The sequence below is a fragment of the Opisthocomus hoazin genome, chromosome 25 (assembly GCF_030867145.1).
Source record: "Opisthocomus hoazin isolate bOpiHoa1 chromosome 25, bOpiHoa1.hap1, whole genome shotgun sequence".
Lineage (NCBI taxonomy): Eukaryota > Metazoa > Chordata > Aves > Opisthocomiformes > Opisthocomidae > Opisthocomus > Opisthocomus hoazin.
The window spans coordinates 4,039,771-4,063,751 of NC_134438.1; the positions used below are offsets into that span (position 1 = coordinate 4,039,771).

At 66.6% G+C, this 23,981-nt stretch overlaps 2 protein-coding genes across 5 annotated transcripts in view; both read left to right on the forward strand.

The window, feature by feature from the left end:
• CACNA1S (calcium voltage-gated channel subunit alpha1 S) overlaps positions 1–12,765 on the forward strand; it is a 51,604-nt gene extending 38,839 nt beyond the window's left edge. For 2 of the 3 annotated variants that reach the window (XM_075442686.1, XM_075442687.1), the window contains 15 exons: positions 9–137; positions 771–836; positions 1,330–1,421; positions 1,921–2,080; positions 2,607–2,734; positions 3,146–3,242; positions 5,716–5,818; positions 7,637–7,738; positions 7,848–7,972; positions 8,940–9,068; positions 9,791–9,990; positions 10,751–10,815; positions 11,269–11,378; positions 11,898–12,014; positions 12,308–12,765. In XM_075442686.1, the coding sequence (XP_075298801.1) occupies positions 9–137; positions 771–836; positions 1,330–1,421; positions 1,921–2,080; positions 2,607–2,734; positions 3,146–3,242; positions 5,716–5,818; positions 7,637–7,738; positions 7,848–7,972; positions 8,940–9,068; positions 9,791–9,990; positions 10,751–10,815; positions 11,269–11,378; positions 11,898–12,014; positions 12,308–12,556 (1,872 nt within the window). In that variant the 3' untranslated portion in view covers positions 12,557–12,765. The remainder of the gene's footprint in view (positions 1–8; positions 138–770; positions 837–1,329; positions 1,422–1,920; positions 2,081–2,606; positions 2,735–3,145; positions 3,243–5,715; positions 5,819–7,636; positions 7,739–7,847; positions 7,973–8,939; positions 9,069–9,790; positions 9,991–10,750; positions 10,816–11,268; positions 11,379–11,897; positions 12,015–12,307) is intronic. The other variant, XM_075442688.1, reaches the window with a different exon arrangement.
• A 2,778-nt stretch (positions 12,766–15,543) lies between these two features.
• Positions 15,544–23,981, forward strand: part of KIF21B (kinesin family member 21B) — a 44,150-nt gene continuing 35,712 nt past the window's right edge. For both annotated transcript variants that reach the window (XR_012766198.1, XM_075442976.1), the window contains exon 1: positions 15,544–15,626. Coding sequence is in view for 1 of the 2 variants with exons in the window: in XM_075442976.1 (XP_075299091.1) it covers positions 15,589–15,626 (38 nt within the window). In the remaining variant the exon portion in view is untranslated. The remainder of the gene's footprint in view (positions 15,627–23,981) is intronic.

Sequence of the window (23,981 nt, forward strand, 5' to 3'; positions counted from 1 at the left end):
GCCCGCAGGACCCCGATGACAACGCCCGCGTCTCCATCACTTTCTTCCGACTGTTCCGGGTGATGCGGCTGGTGAAGCTGCTGAGCCGGGGGGAAGGTGTCAGGACCCTCCTGTGGACCTTCATCAAGTCCTTCCAGGTACACGAGGACCAGTGCTCCCCTCACAGACAAGCACACGCCCGGGGCTGGCACCAAGCTCTGGTCCTCAGCCTAGGAGGAAAGCTCTGGTGCTGGCAGGCTGCTGGCCTCAGGCTGGACCAGGGGCTTGCACTATGTAGGAGAACGTGGCCTCTGTGGGTGGACAGATGGAGGGGGTCTCCCCGGCCAACAGCACTGTGTGTCCCAGCCCAAGGCACGGCTGGGCTGAGCGAGCAGGCAGGGATTGCCCCGGCCCGTCAGCACCAGTCCCGGCATGGCTGGGCTCTGCACCAAGCGGGGAGCTCGAGGCCGTGCTGCAGCCTCTGGCACACAGCCCCCGAGCCCCAGCAGCTCCCTCAGCCCTGGGCATCCCGGGGTTGTGCTCGGCCTTCGTCCCGGCTGCAGAGACCCGGTGCTGCCTCAGGGGTTGGCATGAGCCTCGCGTGCGTGAGAACTGGAGAGCGGGGCCAGTGGGAGGGCGGTGAGGGGAACAGGCAGAAGGTAAGTGGTCCCCTCTCCACGTGGAGGCCTGGGTGCTGGCCCCACACAGTAGCTCCAGACCTAGCCTCCCGTCCCTGGGTTGCCTTGACGCTGGGTTGGTGTCTCACACGAGCCATGGTCCTTGTGTCACAGGCGCTGCCCTACGTTGCCCTGCTGATCGTGATGCTTTTCTTCATCTATGCTGTGATCGGGATGCAGGTGAGAGGCACGGGGGTGGGGTTTGGACGTGAAGAGCCTCCCTGAGCCTCATAGCATCTGGGGAGATGGGGTGGAGAGGGACTAGGTCCTCTGCCAGGAACCCCCTGGGACTTTGTGTGTGATGGGACCATTCTACCCTGGTCTCCAAGGATGCTTACAGCCCCAGCAGCCTTCTCCCATCCCCAGCCTGCAGCTAGGGCAACTGAGGCACGCAGCAAAGAGCGCTTTCGGAGTCAACGGCACAACCCAGACACAGTGCTTGTGCCTGGTTCATGAGACCTTGTTTCCTTGGCCCTGATGAAGTGCAGCATGGACAGGGGCATTTTCAGCATAGGCAGGAATGTCCAGGGAGCTCAGGAGCCCCAGGTCTCAGTCTCTTCTGGGGACACCCAAAGCCACGTAAACAAGAGGAAGAGGAGCTCTGGGACGGGTGCTCTGGAGGGTGGCTGGTGCCTGAGAAGGGGTGCTGGGGACCTGACGATGTGATTTACAGATGTTTGGGAAGATTGCCATGGTGGACGGGACCCAGATCAACCGAAACAACAACTTCCAAACCTTTCCGCAAGCTGTGCTGCTGCTCTTCAGGTCAGTCCTGACTTGGCAAGTGAGTGGCTCCCGGGGGCAGCTGGACCCAGAGCTATCACAGGAGCCCACAGCCCGGAGTGACAGGGACCAGCGTTTCTGTAGTTGATTTCTTTTTGGCCCTACAGAGAAATCTCTTGCAGCACTGGAAGCATTTCGGGAGCGGCTGTCGGTTTGTCTGGTGTGGCTGAGCTACAGAACAGAGGGGCACCCTGGGGTTTCTGTTCTCAGTGTTTCCTTCCCAGACTGCATTTTAATTTGTGAGTTGTGAAGAAACTCAAGGGGAAGCAAGAGCTCAGACCAAGGCTTTTCTTGCCTCCAGACACTCCACTTCGGAGCTGTCAGTATCAGACCCTACAGCAGCACAGCAAGCCCGGGATCCTGACCTCTCCATTCCCAGTGGCTCCCCGTTCCCTGGGGCGCTGGCCTGGCCGCAGCCCTCCCTGCGTGCCCAGCTCACGGCCGGGACAGGCGGGGATGAGCGGGCGTCCCCTCTCCGCAGGTGTGCGACCGGCGAGGCCTGGCAGGAGATCCTGCTGGACTGCAGCTACGGCAAGATGTGCGACCCTGAGTCAGACTTTGCCGAGGGCGAGGAGTACACCTGCGGCACGGGCTTCGCCTACTTCTATTTCATCAGCTTCTACATGCTCTGTGCCTTCCTGGTACGCCGGCTCCCACGGGGCTCCCTTTGGCACCCCCGTCCTGGCCCTGGGCAGCCCCTGATGTGGAGTTAGCCATGCGTCTCGTGGGGCTGAGCCCACAGCACCCTCTTCCTAGGTGCATCACCCTCCAGCCCATCTCCCCAGCCATGCTGTAAACCTGGCCCCACACTCCCGTGGGGCCCGGGATCCCCCGTTAGTTCCTTCCCACAGCCGCCGTGTCCTGCCGTCCAGGTGTGTCTGTGCTCGCTTTTGCGAGGGTGGGGAGGGAAGAGCTGCACTGTGCCTGCTGCAGCCTTCCACGTGATCTCCTTGGGTGGGGGGCCCATCGCTGCCTGGGGTGACCCACAGCATCCCCTGGCTCCAGGGGAGGTCTCCTCCCGACCACGTCTGCCTGCATTGTCCCCTGCCCGGGGTCGGCGGGCAGCGCTGCCCGGCTCCGTGCTGCCAGCGCTGTCCCTCTGCCCGGGGACCTGCTGAGTGCTTGGCCCTGCCCGAACCCAAACTTGTGTCCTTCCTCTGCCCGCAGATCATTAACCTCTTTGTGGCTGTCATCATGGACAACTTCGACTACCTCACACGCGACTGGTCCATCCTTGGGCCCCATCACCTGGACGAGTTCAAACGGATCTGGGCTGAGTACGACCCCGAGGCCAAGTGAGTGGCAGAGGGGGGTGGTCCATGGGGAGCCTGGGGTGGGCTGCGCTGAGACACGCGTGCCAGCGCGCTGTGGCACTGGTCAGATCCCAGTGTCTCAGAGCTGGGTGTGGACTTGGCAGTGCATTCCAGGGCTGATACAAGCTATCAGGATGCTTGGGGACACGAGGCTTCCAGTCCCATCCAGCCCTGGTGATGCTGCCAGCTCTTCCCATGCCAATGCGCACTTTTATCTGCTCTCCTGTGCCATGGGGAACAGCTGCTTTCCCAAGAGGAGCACAGGGACATGGAGGGATTTGCCCACCACAGGACTGTGGGACGGGCAACAAAGATGAACCCACGGAGTCCCTGCCCGAACCGCTGTCCCCGTGTCTGTCACCGCACTGCTGATGCCGTTTGCTGCCTCCGCAGGGGCAGGATCAAACACCTGGATGTAGTGACGCTGCTGAGACGTATCCAGCCTCCCCTGGGCTTCGGGAAGTTCTGCCCACACCGCGTAGCTTGTAAGGTAAGAGCCAAGGGGTGGCAGGGTGTGTGGGCACAGCGCACCTTCCCCAGGCTGTCTCTGCGTCCTCTCTGGGAGGCTGAGGGTGACATCCTGGCTTGGATCAGGAATGGTGTGGCCAGCAGGAGCAGGGAGGGGATCAGGCCCCTGTACTGGTGAGGCCGCACCTTGAGTGCTGTGTTCAGCTTTGGGCCCCCCACCACAAGAAGGACATGGAGGGGCTGGAGCGTGTCCAGAGAAGGGCAGCGAGGCTGGGGAGGGGGCTGGAGAACAAGTCTGATGGGGAGCAGCTGAGTGAGCTGGGGCTGCTCAGTCTGGAGAAGAGGAGGCTGAGGGGAGATCTTCTCACTCTCTACAACTGCCTGAAAAGAGGCTGTGGTGAGGGGTGGTTGGTCTCTTCTCCCAAGTAACCAGCGACAGGATGAGAGGCAATGGCCTCAAGTTGCACCAGGGGAGGTTTAGGTTGGATATCAGGAAAAATTTCATTACTGAAAGAGTGGCCAGGCATTGGACCAGGCTGCCCAGGGCAGTGGGGGAGTCCCCATCCCTGGAGGGGTCCAAAAACCGTGTGGATGTGGCACTTCAGGACATGGTTTAGCAGGCATGGTGGGGTTGGGGTGACAGCTGACTTGATGATCTTAGAGGTCATTTCCAACCTTAATGATTCTGTGATTTTATGATTCTATGATTCTACTCCAGCCAGGTTCCCAGCATGGTTAGCACGCATGCTCTGATCTCTTGTGTTCAGCGGAGGGGAGGATGTTGGGGGCGAGGAGAGGTGCTGTTAACCTGCATGGAGCTGATGTGCTTCAGGCTCCTGAAGACTTGCCTGCGCTGACCCTGACACCAAGGGGTTGGCACCGGTGGGCCAGTCCCTGCCCGACCTGGAGCCCTCAGTGCAGAGGGTCTCCCCTTCCACCCTGGGGTGCCCCATGTCTGCATCTAGTGCAGGAGGGCAGTGCTGGGCCTCAGTGCCTGGCGGCATGGCTGGGCTGTAGAATATTGTTTTCAAGGGCTGACAGCACTGAGGGAGCTGGAAGCGCCGGCTCTGGGGGCATGAGCACGCTTTCGCTGGCTTAGCTCGTCCTGCACAAACCCAGGGCCTGTGTGAGGCTCGCGTGTGAACCACCTGGGCAGGGGCTCAGGCACTGGTGTAAACCCTTGTGGGTCTTGGGCAAACTCATCCGGAGTTTGGATCCTCAGAGCTCTCACGGCAGCCTGGGGCACGTTTCGGAGGGTGGAGCACAAGGCAGACTGACTCCCACCTGCCTTAGAGCAATGCTGCATCTCCTGCTGGCTGGTTGTTCAGTGGAGGTTCAGGGCAGACCCTGTTGATCTCCACAACCATCTGAAAGGAGGTTGTAGCAAGGTGGGTGTTGGGTCTCTTTTCCCAAGTAGTGATGATAGGATGAGAGGAAACAGCCTCAAGTTGCTCCAGGGAGGTTTAGACTGGATATTAGGAGATATTTCTTCACTGAAAGGCTTATCAAGCGCTGGAACAGGCTTCCCAGGGAAGTGGTGGAGTCACCATCCCTGGAGGTATTTAAAAGTCTGTGTAGATGTGGTGCTTCGGGGCATGGATGTAGAATGCCAGAGCAGCTGTGGCTGCCCCTCCCTGGCAGGGTTCAAGGCCAGGCTGGACCAGGCTTGGAGCACCCTGGGCTGGTGGCAGGGGGGTGGAACGAGATGATCTATAAGGTTCCTTCCAACCCAAACCATTCTGTGATTCTGTGGTTCTATGGTTTAGTGGTGGACTTGGCAGTGTTAGGCTTACGACTGGACTCGATGATCTTAAGGGTCTTTTCCAACCTAACTGATTCCACGGTTCTATGATTTGCTCCCACAGCACCGGTGCCCGTGGGTTGGGTTATTTCCACATATCTGGTCTGGCTCTCCCCGCATCTTGGTCTGGTTTAGCTGGCTGGTTGGGACGGGTGACGTCGCTGCCGTGGCCCGTGTGCTGCCAAGCAGCGGTGCAGAGCCCTGACAGCCTGGGCAGGGTGGGCAGCGCCGTGAGGGCCCCTGGGCCGGCAGCTCGGTGCCCCGAGCAGAGCCTCTCCCGGGCAGTGCGGTCTGCAGGGAGTTGCCAGCCTGCTCTGCTGCCCAGCGTCCCCCTAGTGCCACCATCTTGCCCCTGCCACTCCCCCCAAACGTGCCACCACCGTGTCCCGTGTCCCCCCCAGGTGCCACCAGCCTGACCCTGTCACCCACCCCAGGTGCCACCTCCCTGTCCCCACTGTCCCCCCCAGGTGCCACCACCCTGCCCCTGTCACTTCCTCAAATGTGCCACCAGCCTGTCCCCACTGTCCCTCACCCCTGTCCCCACCGTGTCCCCCCCAGGTGCCACCTCCCTGTCCCCACTGTGCCCCCCCCAGGTGCCACCCCCTGTCCCCACTGTCCCTCCCAGTGCCACCATCCTGCCCCTGCCACTCCCCCCAACGTGCCACCACGTCACGGCTGTCCGTTCGCTCTGCAGCGTCTGGTGTGCATGAACATGCCGCTGAACAGCGACGGCACTGTCACCTTCAACGCAACCCTCTTTGCGCTGGTGAGGACAGCCCTCAAGATCAAGACAGAAGGTAAGGGATGCTGCTGTCCGTGGGGACCCCCTCCTCGGGCTGCGGGGTGCTGGTCACACACTGATCCCCGCTCTGCCCAGGGACCTCAGGGCTCTCGCCTGTGGGACCAGACACTCTGGTGCAACCCTCGGCTTCGTGCTGTTAATTATTGGACCAGAGACCGTGGGCACGTGCGTGGAGCTGCTCAGGCCAAGCCTGGAGGACAGTATTAGTTGCAGGCACACATGTTGTGGCCCTGAAGAGTGAACCAGGCCAGAGTGAAACCCAGCTGCGTGACTTCACGCTGAACAGCTCAGGAGCAGTGCTGACCCAGTTCCCAGCCCCGCCACAAGGCACATCCACCAGCCTCCCTTCCCACAATGCGGAGCGTGGTCTGGTCTCCCCCTGCCCTCACCATAGCACCAGCTGCTCCAGTTTTCCGTTTCCCCATGTGTTTATAATCTCAGACTGGAATCTGCTGGAGAGCAGCTCTGTGGAAAGGGACCTGGGTGTCCTGGGGGACGACAGGGTGACCATGAGCCAGCAGCATGCCTGGCTGCCAAGAAGGCCAATGGGATCCTGGGGTGCATTAGCAGGAGTGTGGGCAGCAGGTCAGGGAGGTTCTCCTTCCCCTCTGCTCTGCCCTGGGGAGGCCCCATCTGCAGTACTGGGTCCAGTGCTGGGCTCCTCAGTTCAAGAAAGATGAGGAGCTACTGGAGAGAGTCCAGCAGAGGGCTACAAGGATGAGGAGGGGACTGGAACATCTCTCCTACAAGGAGAGGCTGAGGCAGCTGGGCTTGTTCAGCCTGGAGAAGAGAAGGCTGAGAGGGGACCTTAGAAATGCCGACCAATATCTGCAGGGTGGGGGTCAGGAGGACGGGGCCAGACTCTTTCCAGTGGTGCCCAGTGACAGGACAAGGGGCAACGGGCACAAACTGAAGCAGAGGAAGCTCCAGCTGAAGATGAGGAAGAACTTCTTCCCTCTGAGGGTGACGGAGCCCTGGCCCAGGCTGCCCAGGGAGGCTGTGGAGTCTCCTTCTCTGGAGATATTCCAGCCCCGCCTGGACACGGTGCTGTGCAGCCTGCTCTGGGTGACCCTGCTTGGGCAGGGGGTTGGGCTGGGTGACCCACAGAGGTCCCTTCCAGCCCCTACCATTCTGTGATTCTGTGATTCAGTGAATGGAAGGGGATGGATCCTCTCTGAATTTAGCTGTGCTGGGGAGGAGTTGCTTTCACCTCCTTCCTTGCCAGCAGCATGGTTTGCAAAGCCCTGCATCGGGAAGATGCCATGCCAGCTTGCTGCCGTGCCTGTGGGTTAGGCAGCGTCAGACGAGCGGCCCTGGGGCTGGGGCAGCCAGCTCTGGCACGAGGGGAGGCTGGGCACTGGTGGGCTACTGGGGCTGGCACCTTCCAGCAGCACAGCACGGGTGCCTTCCCTCCGGCTGGGTTGGGGGACGTGGCCTCCAGCACAGCGCGGGCAGCCCCGGGAGGAGCGCGGGGGATCTCGGAGCACGCGTGGGGACAGACTGGGATTGTGGGCGAGCAGGAATGGCGAAGCCTGTGAGAGCATCAAAGGGGAGGCCAAAGTCTGTTGTTGACCTCCAGAATGGAGATGGTGGCACTGGCACTCCACCCGTCTGCTAGGTCTGAGTCACTCTATAGTTAAAGTCTTTTTGCTAAAGTCAAAGCCTAACAAAGCTCATTTTTGCTAGGTGAGGAGGCTGGAGAGGACCTGTCACAGCCTGGCGGAGGCTGGCCAGGTTTTCCCGTGCTTTGTCTTCACGCCCATTCATGTTCCCCTGCCGATGAACTGCTCTGTCCTGCTCGCTTTTCTCCCAGGTAACTTTGAGCAGGCCAATGAGGAGCTCAGAACCATTATCAAAAAAATCTGGAAGCGAACCAGTATGAAGCTTTTGGACCAGGTCATCCCACCCATCGGAGGTATGTCACCCGGTGGCACTGCCCAGAGGGGCCAGTTGGGTCTCAGCTGCTCCGACAGCTCGGGGCCTTGTGGTAGGTGGCATCATCAGGTTGGTTTCCTCCCCTCCAGATGATGAGGTGACAGTGGGCAAGTTCTATGCCACTTTCCTCATCCAAGAGCACTTCAGGAAGTTCATGAAGCGCCAGGAGGAGTATTACGGGTACCGGCCCAAGAAGAACCTTGTGGAGATCCAGGTTGGCAGCGTGTGGGTGCTGTTGGAGGGGTGACCCATCCTGGGGGCAGGAAGGGTGTGGGGGAGCTCTGCAGAGCAGGGAGAGGCTTCCCCTCTGCTCAGGAAAGTCCAAGGTGACTTAGAGAGACAGAGCTGCAATGACACGTAAGGATCTCTGTGCCTCAGGCTCTGAAACTGAGGTGGCCCCAGGTGAACCAGTGCTGCCATGAGCACCCCACTGCTGAGGGTGACCTTATTCCCCAGGGTGCAGGTGGCTCTGGAAGCAAAGAAGATTTTTGTCTCACTATCCTGCTGATTTCGGCTGCAGAGAGGGCTCAGCAGGGTCTGATCCCTCACCTTGTAGTACCTGCAAACGCCGACCATATACCAACATCTGGGACGAACGCTGCTCATCCAGGCTCGTCCACCTGCTCTTCTCCATTCCCAGGGCCTTCTCCCTTTCCTCACCATAGCGGTGGGGTGGATAGTTCTGTGTGCCTGGTGTGATTTGTGTCATCTCTCATGGCCATGGAGAGGGGCTGACGTGAGCAGGACCATAGCAGTCGGAGAAGCCTGCACAGCAGCCCTGAAGGATGCTGTCAGGGTGGGACGGGAGAGGATCTATGTGCCTGGCCAGGAGCAGCGGGGATGTCCCCAGCCTCTCGTGACCTTACAGGGAGGAGATCGCTTGTAGAGATGAAAGGCCAGGCCCCAAGGGTGCAAGGACAGGAAAAGAGCCAGGCCCCAGGTCAGATACCCCCAGATCAGGGACCAAGGCACAGCTACACCTTGGGCACCACCTTAGCATGGCCCTTTGTGGGCCAGAAGTTGGTTCACCAAGCACAGAGCCAGCCAGCTGCAGGGCGACCCATGGCAGGGCCATGGCGTACCGAGTGAGCTCGTTTCACCACATTTTCCTCTCCAAAGCCCCGTCTGAGATGGGTGGTGGGGCCAGGCTGCGTCCAGCCGTGCCTTCTTGTCCCCACCAGGCTGGCCTGAGGAGCATTGAAGAAGAAGCTGCTCCTGAAATCCGTCGGGCCATCTCTGGGGACCTGACTGCTGAGGAGGAGCTGGAAAGAGCGATGGTGGAGGCTGCCATGGAGGAAGGGATATACAGGGTGAGTGCAGCCCTCAGGGCACCTGAGGTGGTGGTGGGCCCACCCAGCCCGCGTTCCGATGGGCTGGTGGTGGGTCAGCATGGCTGCCGGCAGCTGGAGGACAGGTCACAGAAGTGAGCCTGGCCACGAAAGACAGTGTGGACCACAAGGATGGTTCAGCACTTCTTTCTTCTCCCTGAGCATCAGGACATCCTGGTTGAGTCATCCTGGGCAGCCCGCTCTCTGCTTCAGTTTCCCTCTGTGAGAGGACCCTGCACACGTGCCTGGCAGGGATGTGCAGAATGCTTACCCCCAGGTCTGGAAGGCCCCATTCACACCTTCTGCCAGGCTAAGGCAGGACAGCTCAGGTGTCGCCGTCACCAGAGCAGGAGCAGATTGAACTCCCACGCCCCGGGACCCTTTGAGGCAGCCTGGGCAGCTGTGGTGTTGCAGGGTTGCGTCTCCTGCCCCATCCGGAGGTGCCACCGGCTCAGGCTGTGCCGCAGAGGTGGCAGGGTTTGTCCTGCTCAGAGCTGGCTCTCATCCCAGTGCTGCTGCGTGACCGTCACCCCGCAGTGCCTCAGTTTCCCCACCTGCATCTTTCAAACCGTGCAGCCTGTAAGACCCGAGCGGGGCGACAAGCAGAGAGACTGCTGCTCCTCGGGTCACCCCCATGTGTCCCCTCCCGTGGGAACGGCCCCAGAGCTCCAGGCCTCCTCTGATGCCCTCCGTGTTGGTTGCAGAGGACGGGTGGCTTGTTCGGCCAGGTCGACAGCTTCATGGAGCCCAGCAGTCCCCTGCAGCCCCACGTGGCCAGCCAGAGGCCCCTGCAGCTTGCCGAGGTGGGCAGCGAGGACCTCGACTCCCCTGTCTTCCTCGATGACTTCCCCCGGGAAGGCAACACCAACGTCAACAACGCCAACAGCAGCGCCTGGCTGGAGGGGTGAGGGGTGCCGAGCCTCGCGCGGGCAGGCGAGGAGGGGCGGAGGGGGGCTGAGCCCGGGGGCTCGCAGCGGGGCTGCACTGGTGTGGTTGCACGTCGGTCTTGCCCAGAGGCTCTTTGTGGACCGGTGAGGTCTGCAGAAGCGGCTGAGATGCAGCAGCCAGGGCCCTGCAAATGGGGGGAGGAATCGAGCGCTGGCCGTGGACGTGGCTTCACGGACACAGGAGCTTCGTGCAAAAATTCAGCCTCTGGGGTGCGAGGCAGGGCTCAGGGAAGGGGATGGGGGGCAGAGCCCCCTCGCTGGTCCCTGGGCCCCAGCCTGGCGCTGCCAGCGATGTCCCCAGAACACGCAGGGCAGCTCCAGGGCGGGTGTGTGGCTCCGCATGGCAGCGTGTGTCACCCTACGCGCCCTCCTTGTCCGTCCCATCACTCCCTCACCTCGGTGCCGGGAGGATCGAGGTGGGCAGCGGGGCTTCGGGGGTCGCAGGGACGATCGTTCCCCCTTCCCCACCGATCTCGGAGTGCCAAGGCCCGGGTAGGAGCCACCAGCACAGGTACAAGGGACAAGGGTTGCCAGCGTAAGGGGACACACTTCAACCCTTCCTCGGGGTCTCGACCCTGCACACCAGTCCCAGGTGCCCCTCCCGGTCTGCCCCAGCTGCGTTCCCCAGGGTGGAGAAGGTGGGGAGGGCTGCACGTGGGGGGAGCGGGTCTCAGCGCCTGGTCCCCGCTCTGGCTGACCCCCTTCTGCCCCTGCCAGGATGGCGCGCGAGGACGAGCGGCTGAGCAGGACGGTGCCAGCAGCACACGGGCCTCCAGCGCGGGGTGAGTCTCGGTGCCGTTCCTCTGCTGGGGCATCTGGACCAGCCAAGGGCAGGGTCAGCGGGCAGGGGCTGACGCTGGCAGGCGGAGGAGGACACGCAGACCCCAGCAACCTGGGGGTGAGCTGAGAGCCCCGAGCCCAGCTGGGGAGCCCCAGGAGTCCCTCCTCCCACCTTCCCACCCTCCGGGGTGGTGGAGCATGGAGCCAGTGGCCCGGGCTGTGGGATGGCTGGCCACCCCCAGGCAGCAGGGCCACAAGACTGCTGGTTTCCATGAACAGGGACTTCTCTCCCAACCGTGAGAGAGGAGCCAGCGCAGGGCAGTGGGGACATCGTTCGGTCCCGAGCTCCTAAACCGTTTGGTTCCCCCAGTCTCGTCACCCCGTTCCCAGCTGTACGTGGCAGCGGTGTCCTTGCTCTTGTGCCCATCTGACGTCCCCATCTTTCTCTCTCCCAGAGCGCGATTTCCCCTCACCCGTGGAGGGGCTGCAGCGGCGGCCGAGCAGCAGGCGAGGGGCCGCCTCTCGGGGCCACCCAGCATCGGGGCTGCACCTTCTCCCCCAGGAGGTAAAGCGGGGAATGTGTGTCCAGCAATGCGGGGGACCAGGGTGAACCTCCCTCCCCTCCTGGGAAAGGAGGTGCTGGGGAGGAGCCGGTCTCCAGGGCTCCCCGTGTGAACCTGGCTTTGCTGGAGCTTTCCTTTCGGATCAGCTCGGGGAAGCAGCCAGGCCCCAACCCTGCGCTGCCGCGGGCACGGGGTGCTCACCCAGCTGGGGCCGCTCCCTGACTGCCTCCAGAGCCAGGGCAGAGCAAAGGGGGGTTCAGGTTTGCCCCCAGGCTCCCCTGGCCACTCTTGCCCAGCCACAGTGCCTCATCGCCTGGGAAGTGCCGGGGCGGGAGCTCGGGGCTGGTTCCCAGCTCCCTCTGCCCACGGGGCCCCGCTGTGCCCTGGCCCCAGGAGCTCCAGGAGGACGGGAACACCTGTCCAGGCTGGGGACAGTGCCTGCAGCCCCCACGTTAACATGGGAGAGGTCTCCTGTGGGCACTGCCCAAGCCTGGCTGCAGCTCTTCGCTCCTCTCACCCAGCTGCCCGGAGCGGACGGCGCTGTGACGGGAACGGCGCCCGGCTCGGGGCACCCACGGGGTGACAGCGGCCACCCGAGCACATCGTCCACCCCGGCCATCACCTTCCTCGTTCGGGAGGTAAGGCAGGGCCACAGCCCGGCAGAGGGGAAGCAGGGCTGCCGGGGAGCGGAGGGGGCTGGCAGGGCTGCCGCGCTCATGCCAAGCTGGGAAGTTAAAAAAGCGAAAGCAAAGGAAAGAAGTTAAAAGTTAAAAAAGCTAAAGCCAAGCAACGCTTCGCTACGAGGGCGAGCACAGGTCTGCGCCAGCGCCGGGGGCAGCAGGGGAGAGCAGGCGAGGGGGGGCTGTCTGCAGGCGGGGACACTTCTGCAGACCGGGCACACGTCGGGCTGCGACCCCGTCCTTTGCCGCAGGCTCTGATCTCCGGGGGCCTGGCAGCGCTGGCCCGCGACCCGTCCTTCGTAGCGGTCACCAGGGATGAGATGGCAGCCGGCAGCCAGCTGGAGGTGGATGACATGGAGGAAGCAGCCGTGGAGCTGCTGAAGGGAAGAGAAACACCGCAGGGCACAGAAACCGCCTCTGCCCGCCCGGACCCGCCGGCCGCGTCGCCAGCCCGCTCCCAGAAGCCCATCGCTACCGCTCGCCTGCAAGCCGCCTGCTGATGCCGCCCGGCGGGCACGGACCCTTCCGGAGCTCGCGGGGGGTTACTGGAGCGATGCCGCGCTGCTCCCCCTCCGTGCCCGGGGACCCGGTGGGCTCTGTCCAGCTGCAGGAGGATTTTTGGGCCGGGGCTCCAGGCTGCTGGTGCAGGGCAGGATGATGCTGTGCCGGCAGGAGCTGGGCAGGTGATTAAAGCGTTCCTGCTGTGTGACTCTGGGCGGCCCTGTCCCCTCCTTCCCCTGCCGCCCCGCCTGCACGCCCTGTGCCCACGGCTGGGCAGGGGGCTGCACTGCGAGACCACCTTTAACCAGAGCTGGCAGTGGTCCACGTGGCAGCCTGCGGTCCCCGTGCCGAGGGGCAGGACCCCACACACTCCTGTCTCCGTGCTGCAGGTGCCAAGCTTGGGGGGTCTCCTGGGACCCCAGCAGCTGGACCCAGCATCCTGACGTCTCTGCTGGGGGCTGCTCCTCCTGTTTGCAGCCCACCCTGTCCTGTGGGGAGGAGGAGAAGGGGCTGGGGCAGACCGGGGGCAGCAGACGGGCAGAGGCTTTGTGCCGGAGCAGGGTCACCCTCCCGGCTGGGTGAGAGGCTGGGGACGGCGCGCAGGCGTCAGAGCGTGGCCAGGTCAGCACAGCAGCCCTGGAGAGCCGGCCGCTGCGGCACGGTCTCTGTCACTTCGGGCATCTCCAAACGCCGCTCTCGGGGCTGGGCCCCCACCGCTCAGCCCGGCCCGCGGGAGGGTCTCAGCCAGGCCCCTGCTCTGCGGGGCTGGGAGCACGTGGGGAGCGCAGTGCCTGCCGTGTGCCCATGCCAGCGCTGCCCGTGCTGCCTGGCACGGCGTGGCAGCGGAGTTAACTCCTCTCCAGGAGCGGGTCTGCTCAGGGGGTTCGCTTTTTGCTTTTTGAAGAAGGCCAACGGGATCCTGGGGTGCATCAAGAGGAGTGTGGGCAGCAGGTCAGGGAGGTTCTCCTCCCCCTCTGCTCAGCCCTGGGGAGGCCCCATCTGCAGTACTGGGTCCAGTGCTGGGCTCCCCAGTTCAAGAAAGATGAGGAGCTACTGGAGAGAGTCCAGCACAGGGCTACGAGGATGGAGAGGGGACTGGAGCATCTCTCCTACGAGGAGAGGCTGAGGGAGCTGGGCTTGTTCAGCCTGGAGAAGAGAAGGCTGCAAGGGGACCTTAGAAATGCCTCTAAATATCTGCAGGGTGGGGGTCAGGAGGACGGGGCCAGACTCTTTCCAGTGGTGCCCAGCGACAGGACAAGGGGCAACGGGCACAAACTGAAGCAGAGGAAGCTCCAGCTGAAGATGAGGAAGAACTTCTTCCCTCTGAGGGTGACGGAGCCCTGGCCCAGGCTGCCCAGGGAGGCTGTGGAGTCTCCTTCTCTGGAGATATTCCAGCCCTGCCTGGCCGCGGTGCTGTGCAGCCTGCTCTGGGTGACCCTGCTTGGGCAGGGGGTTGGGCTGGGTGACCCCCCAGAGGTCCCTGCCAACCCCTGCCATGCTGGGATTCTAGCCCTGGCAGGAGCACCCCGCTCACCGCTGCCTTGCTCTGCACCCTCACCCCCCGCCACCGCAGAGCTCCGGGACGGGACCGGGTGAGGCCACAGAGCGGTTTGGGTGATGGCCACCATCAAAAGCTCTGGAGGTGGCCGCTCCCCCCCACCCTCCTCCGGGCACTGCTGGTCGCAGGGACCTGCCAGGTCCCCGTCTCTGCTCGCTGTCCCAAATCAAGTCACCGCACCCCGGAGCGGGCTGGGAACGGCCTTTATGGGCACCGCGGGGCCGGAGGGTCTGGCCTGGGGACCACGCCGGGCTGTCCCCACGGCCTGCACACCAGCCGCTCCCCTCCCCAGTGCCAAGCGTGATGGGGCCTCGTCAGCGGCGGGTGGCTGGGGACAGCGCGTGGGGTGAGGGCTGTGCTCAGCACCCTGCCTCCGCCCGCACCCTCGCCGCCGTGCCCCCAGGTTTGGCCGCTTCCCGGGGGGCTGCGTGCCCGCAGTGGCAGGGGTGGGCGGTCACTGGGACATCCCACCCACTCCTCGTGCCCCGCGGGTGGGCAGGAACACGGAGAGCTCCGGTGTCCCCGCAGCAGCACCCGGGGACCAAGGAGCTGGGGGCAGGCGGGGGGCAGGCGGGGGGCACGGGGTCCCGTGAGGGCCCTGGGTGCTGCGGGGCTGGTAAGGGGGTCGGGTCCCGCCCAGGGCTGCACCAGGACGCGCTGGGCAGCACCGGCGTGCGGTGGGGCGCACTGGGATGAACTGGGCTGGACTGGGCCGGCAGCGAGCTGCAGCCCCCTGCGCTCCCCCAGCCCCCGGGGTCCGCCCATCGCCGGGCCCCTCTGCTTTCCGGGGACGGGGGCAACCACCCGCCCCCCCGGGGGACACCCCGCAGACCCAGTGCAGCCCCGCACAGCCCGGTCCGTCCCGCACAGCCCGGTACACCCAGTCCGTCCCGCACAGCCCGGTAAGGCTGGTCCGTCCCCGCACAGCCCGGTCTGTCCCGCGCATCCCGGTAAGGCTGGTCCGTCCCCGCACAGCCCGATCCGTCCCGCACAGCCCGGTAAGGCCGGTCCGTCCCCGCACAGCCCGGCACAGTCCGGTACAGCCCCGCACAGCCCGGTACAGCCAGTCCGTCCCGCACAGCCCCGCAGCCCCGGACAGGCGGGCGCCGGCGGGAGCGCGGCCTGGCCCAGCAGGGGGCAGCAGGGACCGGCGGGTGAGCGCGAGAGAGCGCGGGAGAGTGAGCGTGAGTGAGTGTGAGTGTGAGTGTGAGTGTGAGTGTGACCGAGTGTGAGCGCCCGTGACTGAGTGGGGGGGCGGGGCTGCGCGGGGCCGAGCGCGCGGCAGCTCTGTGCCCGCGCCCGTGTCCCTGCGCGCGCGCCCGTTCCCCCGCGTGCCGGCAGCGCGGCCGCGGGGGGCGTGTCCCCGCCCCGCCCCGCCCCGCCCGGCACCTGGGCCCGCCCCCGCCCCGCCCCGCCCGGCCCCGCCCCGCGGAGCGCTCGGGCAGCGGCGGGCGCGGTGCCCGCGGCGGGGCCATGGCGGCCCCGGACGGCTGCGTCAAGGTGGCCGTGAGGTGAGCGGGGGGGGCTGCGGTGCATCGCGGGGGGGGGCCAACCCCGGGGGGCGGCGCGGGGGGGGCTGCAGCCGCCTGTGCGCGGCGGGGCGGGGGGGTGGGGGGGCGATGCCCGGCCCGGCGCTGTCCATCCCCGGGGGCTTGAGTCCCCGTCGTCACCCACTCCCCCCCACCCGTCGGGTTCCCCCTCCCCCCCCAGCCCCACCGCCGCTGGCCTCCCCACTCCCCCACTCCGCATCGTTCCGGAGCCGCCTCCCCCCGCACCCCACCGGCTCCCCGCGATGCCCCCCCCCCCCCCATTACCACCCCCCCAGTCCGCTGCGGCCGATGGGGGGGGCAAGGCTGGGACCCCCGGCCCCCTCACCCGGAGAGCCGGCTGTCCCGGCTGCGTCGCGGGTGGGTTTGCACCCCCCCCCCCCCCGGGATGTCAGGCGGGATGCCGGGGGCTGTGGGGGGGGTCCCTGCCTGTGCCCCCCCCCCGTTAGGTGGCGGGGAGCGCTGCGGCATCGCGGTGTCCTTTGTGCTGCCGCCGGGCGGGGAACAATGCGGCTCCCCGAGCCCGCACCTCGGCAGCGGGGGGGCTGCGGGGGGGGGGGGGGGGCAGACCCTGCATCCTCTAAGGGGATCCCCGGGGGGGTGGGCGACAGCGGGGGGGGCTCTTTGTTAGCGCCGTGCCAGGCTGGGTGCGTTCTGTGCGCAGCCGCGGGGGGCCGGGGGGGGCCGGGTGGCGGGGGGGGGGGGGGCGGGACACCCCCCCCCCCCCCCCCCCGGAGCTGCGGTCCCGCGTGGCAGCCGGCGCGGGGAAGGGACCAGGCGTGCGGTTTCCGTGCGGGGGCCGGGTCTTCCGGGCGGGGGGGGGTGGGGAGCGAGGGGAGGGTCAGGTCCCCGTGGGGGACCCCCCACCCCCACGCGGTTGCCTCCCACCTCCGCGGCTGCGTCCTGATGGGTGCTGGTGGCAGCGGGGGGGTGGTGGGGGGTGCGGGGGGGCACAGCCCTGCCCGCTCCCTGCCGACCTGGGCAGAGCCGGAGCGCGGAAGATGCTGGGTGCAGCGCCAGTGATGGGGGGGAGGGTGGGTGCGGGGCTGGGCGCGTGCACTCGTGTCTGTGTGCGTGTGCACGCGTGGGTGCGTGTGTGTGTGTGCACGCGTGGGCGTGCACCAGGCCCCCCCCTGCGCCGCCTGCCCCCCCGGCCCTCCCGCCCTGGGGGCGAGCGGGGGGGGATTTTCTGCCTTGCTGGGTCCGGGGCGCCGAGGATCGGCCCCAGGCGGGGGGAGCTGCGGGGAGGTGACAGCATCCACCCCCCCGTGGGTGCTGCGGGGGTGCCGGGGCAGGGGTGGCTGTGCCGGGGCAGGGGTGGCCCGGGCAGCGGGTGATGCTGGGGGGGGGGGGGGGGGCAGCTTTCCTGCTGGCCGGACCCTTCCCGTCCTCCACCCCGCGTCTCTCTCGGGGTGAAGCCTGGGAACAAAGGCCCGGCTCAGGGCCGGGGTCCCTTTTCCCTGGGAGATGGAGCGGGGGCTGCATCGATGGGGGCTGCGGGGTCGTTTCTGCTGGGCTCTGCCCCCCCCATCCCTCTGGCCCTGGCAGCGATGGCGTCGAGCGCTGTCCGGGGCGCGGCGAGGGGGTCGCGACCGGGCGGTCACCTGGATGTGTAGCATTGCGGTGGGGCTGGGGTCCCCCCGGCGAGGCTGCGGGGAGGGGGAGCGGGGCGGGGGTGACGCAGAGGGGAGCTGGCAGGACAAAGGAGGCTGGGAGACAAAGCAGGCGGCTGCGGCGGCTGGGTGAGCACCCGGGGCCCGGCCGCTCTCCCTGCGCAGCACCCCGGGGGCTGGCGATGGGCTGGGAGCGCGGCGGGGTTTGGCTTCGTCAGCGCCCGTGACACCCCGCCGGTGAGCGGCCGGGCTGCGGGAGATTCTGAGACCCCCACCCTGCAAGCACCCTGCCCTCGGATCCCACCTCCCTCGGCCCGCAGAGCGGGGAGGGGGCTGGATGCCTCTGGGGCGCAGCAGGATGGGGTCGAAGCTCCCCTTTAGTCCGGTCAGGCTGACATGGATGGGCCACCTGTGCCATTTCTTGGGGGGCTCCATGGCCGTGCTGGTGGTGGGACCTGGGGAGGGGCTGGGGGCACTGGGAAGCTTTGGGGGCAGGCGCCGTGTCTGGCTGGGTGGTGGGGGTGGTCCAGCCGATGTCAAGAGGTGCTGCAGCCACCGGGACCGTGCTGGGACCTGTCCCTGGGGCCTCACAGAGCCCTCGGGGTGGGGGGAGCAGGGGCGGTGGGGCTGCCCCGTTATTGGGGGGACCCCAGTTCTTGCTGGTTCTCCTGGCCTGGCAGGAGGGATGCTGCGGCGTTTCACTGCCAGCTTCGTGGGTTCCCGTGTTCCCCCAGGAGACCCCCGGCTGCCCCATCAGCGCTGGGCTTCCAGAGGACCCGGGTGCTGGGCCAGACTGGGGCACGTGGGTGACGTTTCGGCTTCCTGCGCACCACGAGTGACATGGCCGGTGCCTGCTGCAGCACGGCCGTCGGCAGCGGGAAACGCAGGCCGGGGGGCTGCCCCTGGCCGGGGGGCTGATCCGTACCGGCACCCCGTACCGGCAGCTCGGACCTGCACCGTGCGCGGGGCAGGATCCTGCCCCGGCTCCCACCCTCCCTGCAGGCAGCGTCGGCCGTCGCTGGCCGCCAGCGCGAAGCCCGGTGCGCGGCTCCATGGCGCGTCGGAGCTCGCCGGCTCCGGCGGATGCCGCTGGGGAGGAAGCGCCGGGGCCGAGCTGCCGGCGGCCGTTGGGTTGGGTGCCTGCACGCCCTGCGCCCGTGTAACGGTCTCGGTGCAGCGGTGCTGAGCGGGGCGGCCCGGGAGCCTTCGCTGCTCGCTGCTGGGGGGTTCCTCAGAGCCTGGGGCTGGCTCCTGCTGGAGGTGACCTTCAGCTGGGGGGCTGAATTCTGTCATTCTGTCATTCTGTCATTCTGTCATTCTGTCATTCTGTCATTCTGTCATTCTGGGCTGCAACGCAGCCAGCTCCCCGCTCATTCCCCTCATCAGAGCTGAGGCTCCTGCCTCCCCTCGAGCCCCCGCAGCCCCCCAGCTCGCGGTCGGGTGCTGCCGGCTGTCGCAGCGCGGCGAGCTGGGGTGCAGCGGGGGCTCCCCGCTGCGCTGCGGAAGGTGGAGCCCAGCCCCGCTGCGCGGTTGCTGTGTCAGGAAGGGCTGACCCGGAGGCCATCAAACCCCTCGGCCGGGGGAGGCCCGGGCAGCCGGGCTGGCTGCAGAAATGCTCCCCGAGGGCACTTTGGGGCTGCCCAGCTCCTCGGAAACAAACTGGCAGCCGCGTGCCGGAGCTGCCGGCGGCACCCGAGCGCGCCTGGCCGGCTGCGGAGGCTCAGGAAACGGAGCTTGTGAAATTGGGGAAGGAAGTTGAGTCGGGTTTCAAGTTTATTTAAACCCTGCAACCTCCAGTGCTCTGGTGCTCTGGTGAAGACTCCCGCCGCGATGCTCTACGCTGCTGCCCGGGGAGCTGCTCCCACCTCCTCCTCCTCGGGAGGAAGGACGGGACGCGCTGCTCGGATGCGATGGACTCGCGTGCCCATCGCCGTGTGCCCTGGAGGGCCCGGGGTCACTGGTGGTGCTGGGACCCGCTGGGGTCGGTCCCCGGGGAGGCACCCCCGCTGCAGCCCGATGAACCAGCTCCTCCCGGCGCAGCGTTGGCTGGGGTGAGCCCAGCGGGTGCCACGCCGCTGCGTGTGCTGCCCGAGGGCTCCGGCATGGAGAGGGCTGGTGCAGCCCGGTACCCGCTGCCCTCCATCCCCCGGTGCTGCTGCAGCCCGGAGCCCCTTCGGAGTGCTCCTGGGGGACACTGGAGTGGCTCGGGGGACGCTGTCTCCTGCCAGGCCAGGCTGGTTTTGACGTGGCAGGGGGGAGATGAGGCAAACCCACCCCGCTGCAGGGGATGTGCCCGGCTCCTGTGCTGGTGGGGGGGCAGCCCAGCCCTGGGGTGGGGGCACAGCCCGTCCTGGTGCGGGGGGACAGCCCGTCCTGGGGTGGAGGGACAGCCCATCCTGGGGTAGGGGGACAGCCTGTCCTGGTGCAGGGGGACAGCCCAGCTCTGGCGTGGGGGGACAGCCCAGGCCTGGGGTGGGGGGACAGCCCGTCCTGGTGCAGGGGGACAGCCCATCCTGGGGTGGGAGGACAACCCAGCTCTGGGGTGGGGGGACAGCCCGTCCTGGTGCGGGGGGACAGCCCGTCCTGGTGCGGGGGGACAGCCCAGCCCTGGGGTGCCCCAGCTCCCGTCTGCGGGGGCCCGGAGGCTCCCTGATCCCCGGAAGGGAGCAGCTCAGGAGGCTGCTGTGGCCTGGGGGTGCTGGGTGGGCAGAGCACTGCATGGGCACCCCAGCCGTGTTCCCCATCCCGTGCCCCCCCCCGAGCCCCGCGCTGGCAGCGGGGCTCCCCCCCCCCCCCGTGTCCCATGGCTGTTTCGCTGCTGTGCTGAGCCCGTCCGGGCGAGCCACTGCTCCGGGGTTCGCTTTGGGTCTCGCCAGCCCCACTGCGACGCCGGGCTGGGCTGTGCCTGCCCTCGGCTCCCGGCGAGGGGGGTGACGTTGGCCTCCCCGCTCTGGGGAGGGGCGTGGGGGGCTGCGGCGGGTGGGGGGCCCCGCGGGGTGTTGCGGGGAGGTGCTGAGCCCAGGTGTGTGGGTGCGGGGGGTTGTTCTGCGCCTGGCTTCAATCAGGCGCGTGCTGGCTGGCTGTTACAGCGGGAATGTCAGAAAGGGGACGGGGACGGGGACGGGGACGGGGACGGCGCGGGGGGCAGCGGGGCCGCAGGCTGCCATCCCCCGCAGACACGCCGGCGGCATCGCATGGGGCAGAGCAGCGTGAAGAGGCTGTTGGTGCCTGCACCCACCAGCAAGGAAATTAAATACGTGATGCCAAGAAATCCCGGGAGCTTGGGAGGCTGGGGCTGTCCCTCAGCCGGGGGACAGAGCCAGCTGCAGCTTTCTTGCCCGGGAAACTGGGGGCAGGAGAAAATTGGGGGCAGGAGAAAATTGTGGGCAGGAGAAAATAGCAGGAGATGAAGCCCTAACCAAAGCTGTCAGGATCACAGCTCCCGGCCCCCGGAGAGGGAAGGCGATACCCCCGCCGAGCCCGGTGCTAATTGAGGAGCCAGCCCTGGCCCCTGCTGTCACGCTGTTCCTGCCGGGGGGGTCTGGCCCCGGTGGTCCCAGGGGGGCTGTTCCTGGCCGAGGCTGTCAAACAGCCCCTGCTGTCGGTTAAACAGCCGCCGGCTCGGGGACGTGGTGGGTCCTGAGGGCGGCTGCCGCCGGGCTCTGCCGCAGGAGATCAGCGCGCGGCGGGGTGACTCCTCGCCCTGGTCGGGTGCTGGGGGGTTTCTGCTCTGGCTTGGTGGGAGTGAAGGCCACCAGCCTCCTGCCGCCGCTTCCCCTCCCAGCTGTGTCCATCGGAGCTGGGCCAGTGCTGCCCGGCGTGTCCCCGTGTCCCTGCTGGCTCGGCACTGCTGGCGGCCGGTGGCCTCGTCCCGCTCGGCATCTGGCCCTCGGCCCTGCACCGTGCGGACGCAACGTGGTCACCGTCCCCACTTCCAAGTGCAGGTTCGGGGCTGAGCCCGAAGTCCTGGGGAAGCCAGGGAAATCCCTTCCCCTCCTCTGCAGCGCCCGGGGGCCGGGGCATGGTGGGGGACATTTCTTGTCACAGTTTGCTGTAGCCGAGCCTGGCCCCAAGCCCCCCTGTCCCATGGTCCCCCCACCCCAGGCAGCCCCATGGGCTGTGGAGACCTCCCTGCCCACCCTGTTGTTGTGGTGGGTGCTCTGTGGTGTGCGGGGTCGGGGGGTGCTCAGCAGCCCCCGTCCAAGCTCCGGGTCTCTACTCCCCGTGTCCCCAGCCCCATGGCTGGACCAGCACCGAGGGCAAAGCTCTGGAAACCAGCACTGGGGCAGCCCAGGGGGTTTTCCTGCACCGGGCTGGTCCTGCCCCAGGCAGCTCCTTCTGCCCCGGCTCTGCTGCAGCCAGGGCCCCGCAGGCTCTTGGTCTCCGCAGAGCCGTGCAGCCTGACCTTCAGCGCCGGGCACGAACCTGCCTCCGGCTGCCTCCCCGTGCTCTTCCTCCCTCCTCGGCCACAGCCGGCACGTCCGAGTGCTGGAGCCCAGGGACCCCGGTGCGGGTCGTCGGGGGAGAGGGCTGGAGCTCCCGGGGGCAGGAGGCTTGGTGGGGCAGGGTGGGATGGTCGGCACGCTCTTCGCCAGGGGCTGCAAGGTCCCCACGAGCTTCACGCGAGTCTCCGCGCTGCCGGGCGCGATCACCTGGGGTAACCCATCGGCAGAGCCCGCTGGGGCCGTGCTGCTGGGAGGCAGGGCTGGGACATCTCCATCCCGGCGCTGGTCCGGGGCGAGCACCGCTGGCGAGGGAGGAAGGGCGGAATGCTGGGGGAGGAGGGCTGGAGCTGGGCTCCTGGTCCTGGCCCCCCACTCCGCTCCCCAAGCACTGAGCAAGGGCGCTTCCTCGGCCCGGTGCCGCAGGGCTGGGGGCACAGCCCGACCCCTGCCCGCGCTGGGAGCCGGGGGCTCTCGGGCTGTGTCGCTGCGGTCTCTGCTCAGCTCTAATTCCACGCTGCAGCTGCCCGAGGGGGACGTGAGCGCAAAACGTGTCTGCTCGCTTCCCAGCCCTGGGACCAAGCTTGCTCCTGGGGGCTTTGTGGCATCCCCTGTCCTGCTGGCCAAGGGCTTGGGAGTTTTATCATTTTTTGGGGGGTGTGGAGAGGCCCCTCTGCTGTGCCGCCCACTCTCCTGTCTTGCGGGCAGGTTGCTCCAGATGTCCTCTGTGAGCTCTGGGCTTGCAGTATCTTCTGCCAAGGTTGGGTGCTTCCCCAGGGGCCGTCGGAGGGAAGGGAGAAAGGAAAGGCAGCCAGGAACTCGGACTGGATGGTCTTGGAGGCCTTTTCCAACCTTAATGGTTCTGTGCAACCCCTGGCTGCCAAGAAGGCCAATGGGATCCTGGGGTGCATTAGGAGGAGTGTGGCCAGCAGGTCAGGGGGGTTCTCCTTCCCCTCTACTCTGCCCTAGTGAGGCCTCATCTGGAGTACTCTGTCCAGTTCTGGGCTCCCCAGTGCAAGAAAGATGTGAGGTGATGCCTGTAAATGTAAAATTTCCACGGCATCAGGAGCTACTGGAGAGAGTCCAGCGCAGGGCTACGAGGGTGGTGAGGGGACTGGAGCATCTCTGCTACGAGGAGAGGCTGAGGGAGGTGGGCTTGTTCAGCCTGGAGAAGAGAAGGCTGCGAGGGGACCTTAGAAATGCCTCTAAATATCTGCGGGGGGGGGGTCAGGAGGACGGGGCCAGACTCTTTCCAGTGGTGCCCAGCGACAGGAATAGGGGCAACGGGCACAAACTGAAGCAGAGGAAGTTCCAGCTGAACCCGAGGAAGAACTTCTTCCCTCTGAGGGTGCCAGAGCCCTGGCCCAGGCTGCCCAGGGAGGCTGTGGAGTCTCCTTCTCTGGAGATATTCCAGCCCCGCCTGGCCGCGGTGCTGTGCAGCCTGCTCTGGGTGACCCTGCTTGGGCAGGGGGCTGGGCTGGGTGACCCCCAGAGGTCCCTGCCAACCCCTGCCATGCTGGGATTCTGTGAAAGCCTCATCTCCGGTACGGGTGTGCCAGCACTGGGGTGGGACTGGGCCATGGGAAAGCGAGAGGCCGTGTGGGTGTCGTTCGCTGGCTTGGGAGGAAGCGGGAGCCTCAGCGCCGGGGTGCGGGATTGGGAGGGGGACCGTGTCTGTCTGTCCCATCGCACCCATGGCAGCTCTGTGCCCACACAGGGTCAGGCCGGTGGCCCGTCAGCCCCAGAGCCTCCTGGCAGATGATGGCTTCCAGTCGCTCTCCGGCTGTTGCTGCCGCCGCTGCTGAGCTGGCAGTTTCATGGCCGTTCCCGCGCAGTCGAGGGGAGCAAGGGCTGTGCCGGCTGTTTCCTCACACTGCCCACCCCGCCTGGGGTCTGGGGGTCTGCACCCCTTCGCGGGTGGCTGTCCTGGGTCTGTCGTTCGCAAACGTCCTCGTGGTGTTTCCTGGCGTCTTCTCCGGGCAGGTCCAGCTCGGAGCCGATGGCGTCGCCGGTCGTTACGGGGATGAAGGAGTCGTGCGGGGAGATCCCAAACTCCTGCTCCCGTCTGGGCTGGGTGAAGCACGATCCCGTCTCTGCCCGCTGCCTCGGCCTGGGTGTCCGTGGGTGCGGGGTCCCCATGCCGGCGGCGGTCCCTCGTCCCCGGCCCGCGCTGGGGCTCGGCGCAGAGCAGATGGTGCGGCTCAGCGCCGGCGTGCGCCTGCCAGAGCTAATGAGCAGCACATGGCGGCTGCCAAGGCCGGATT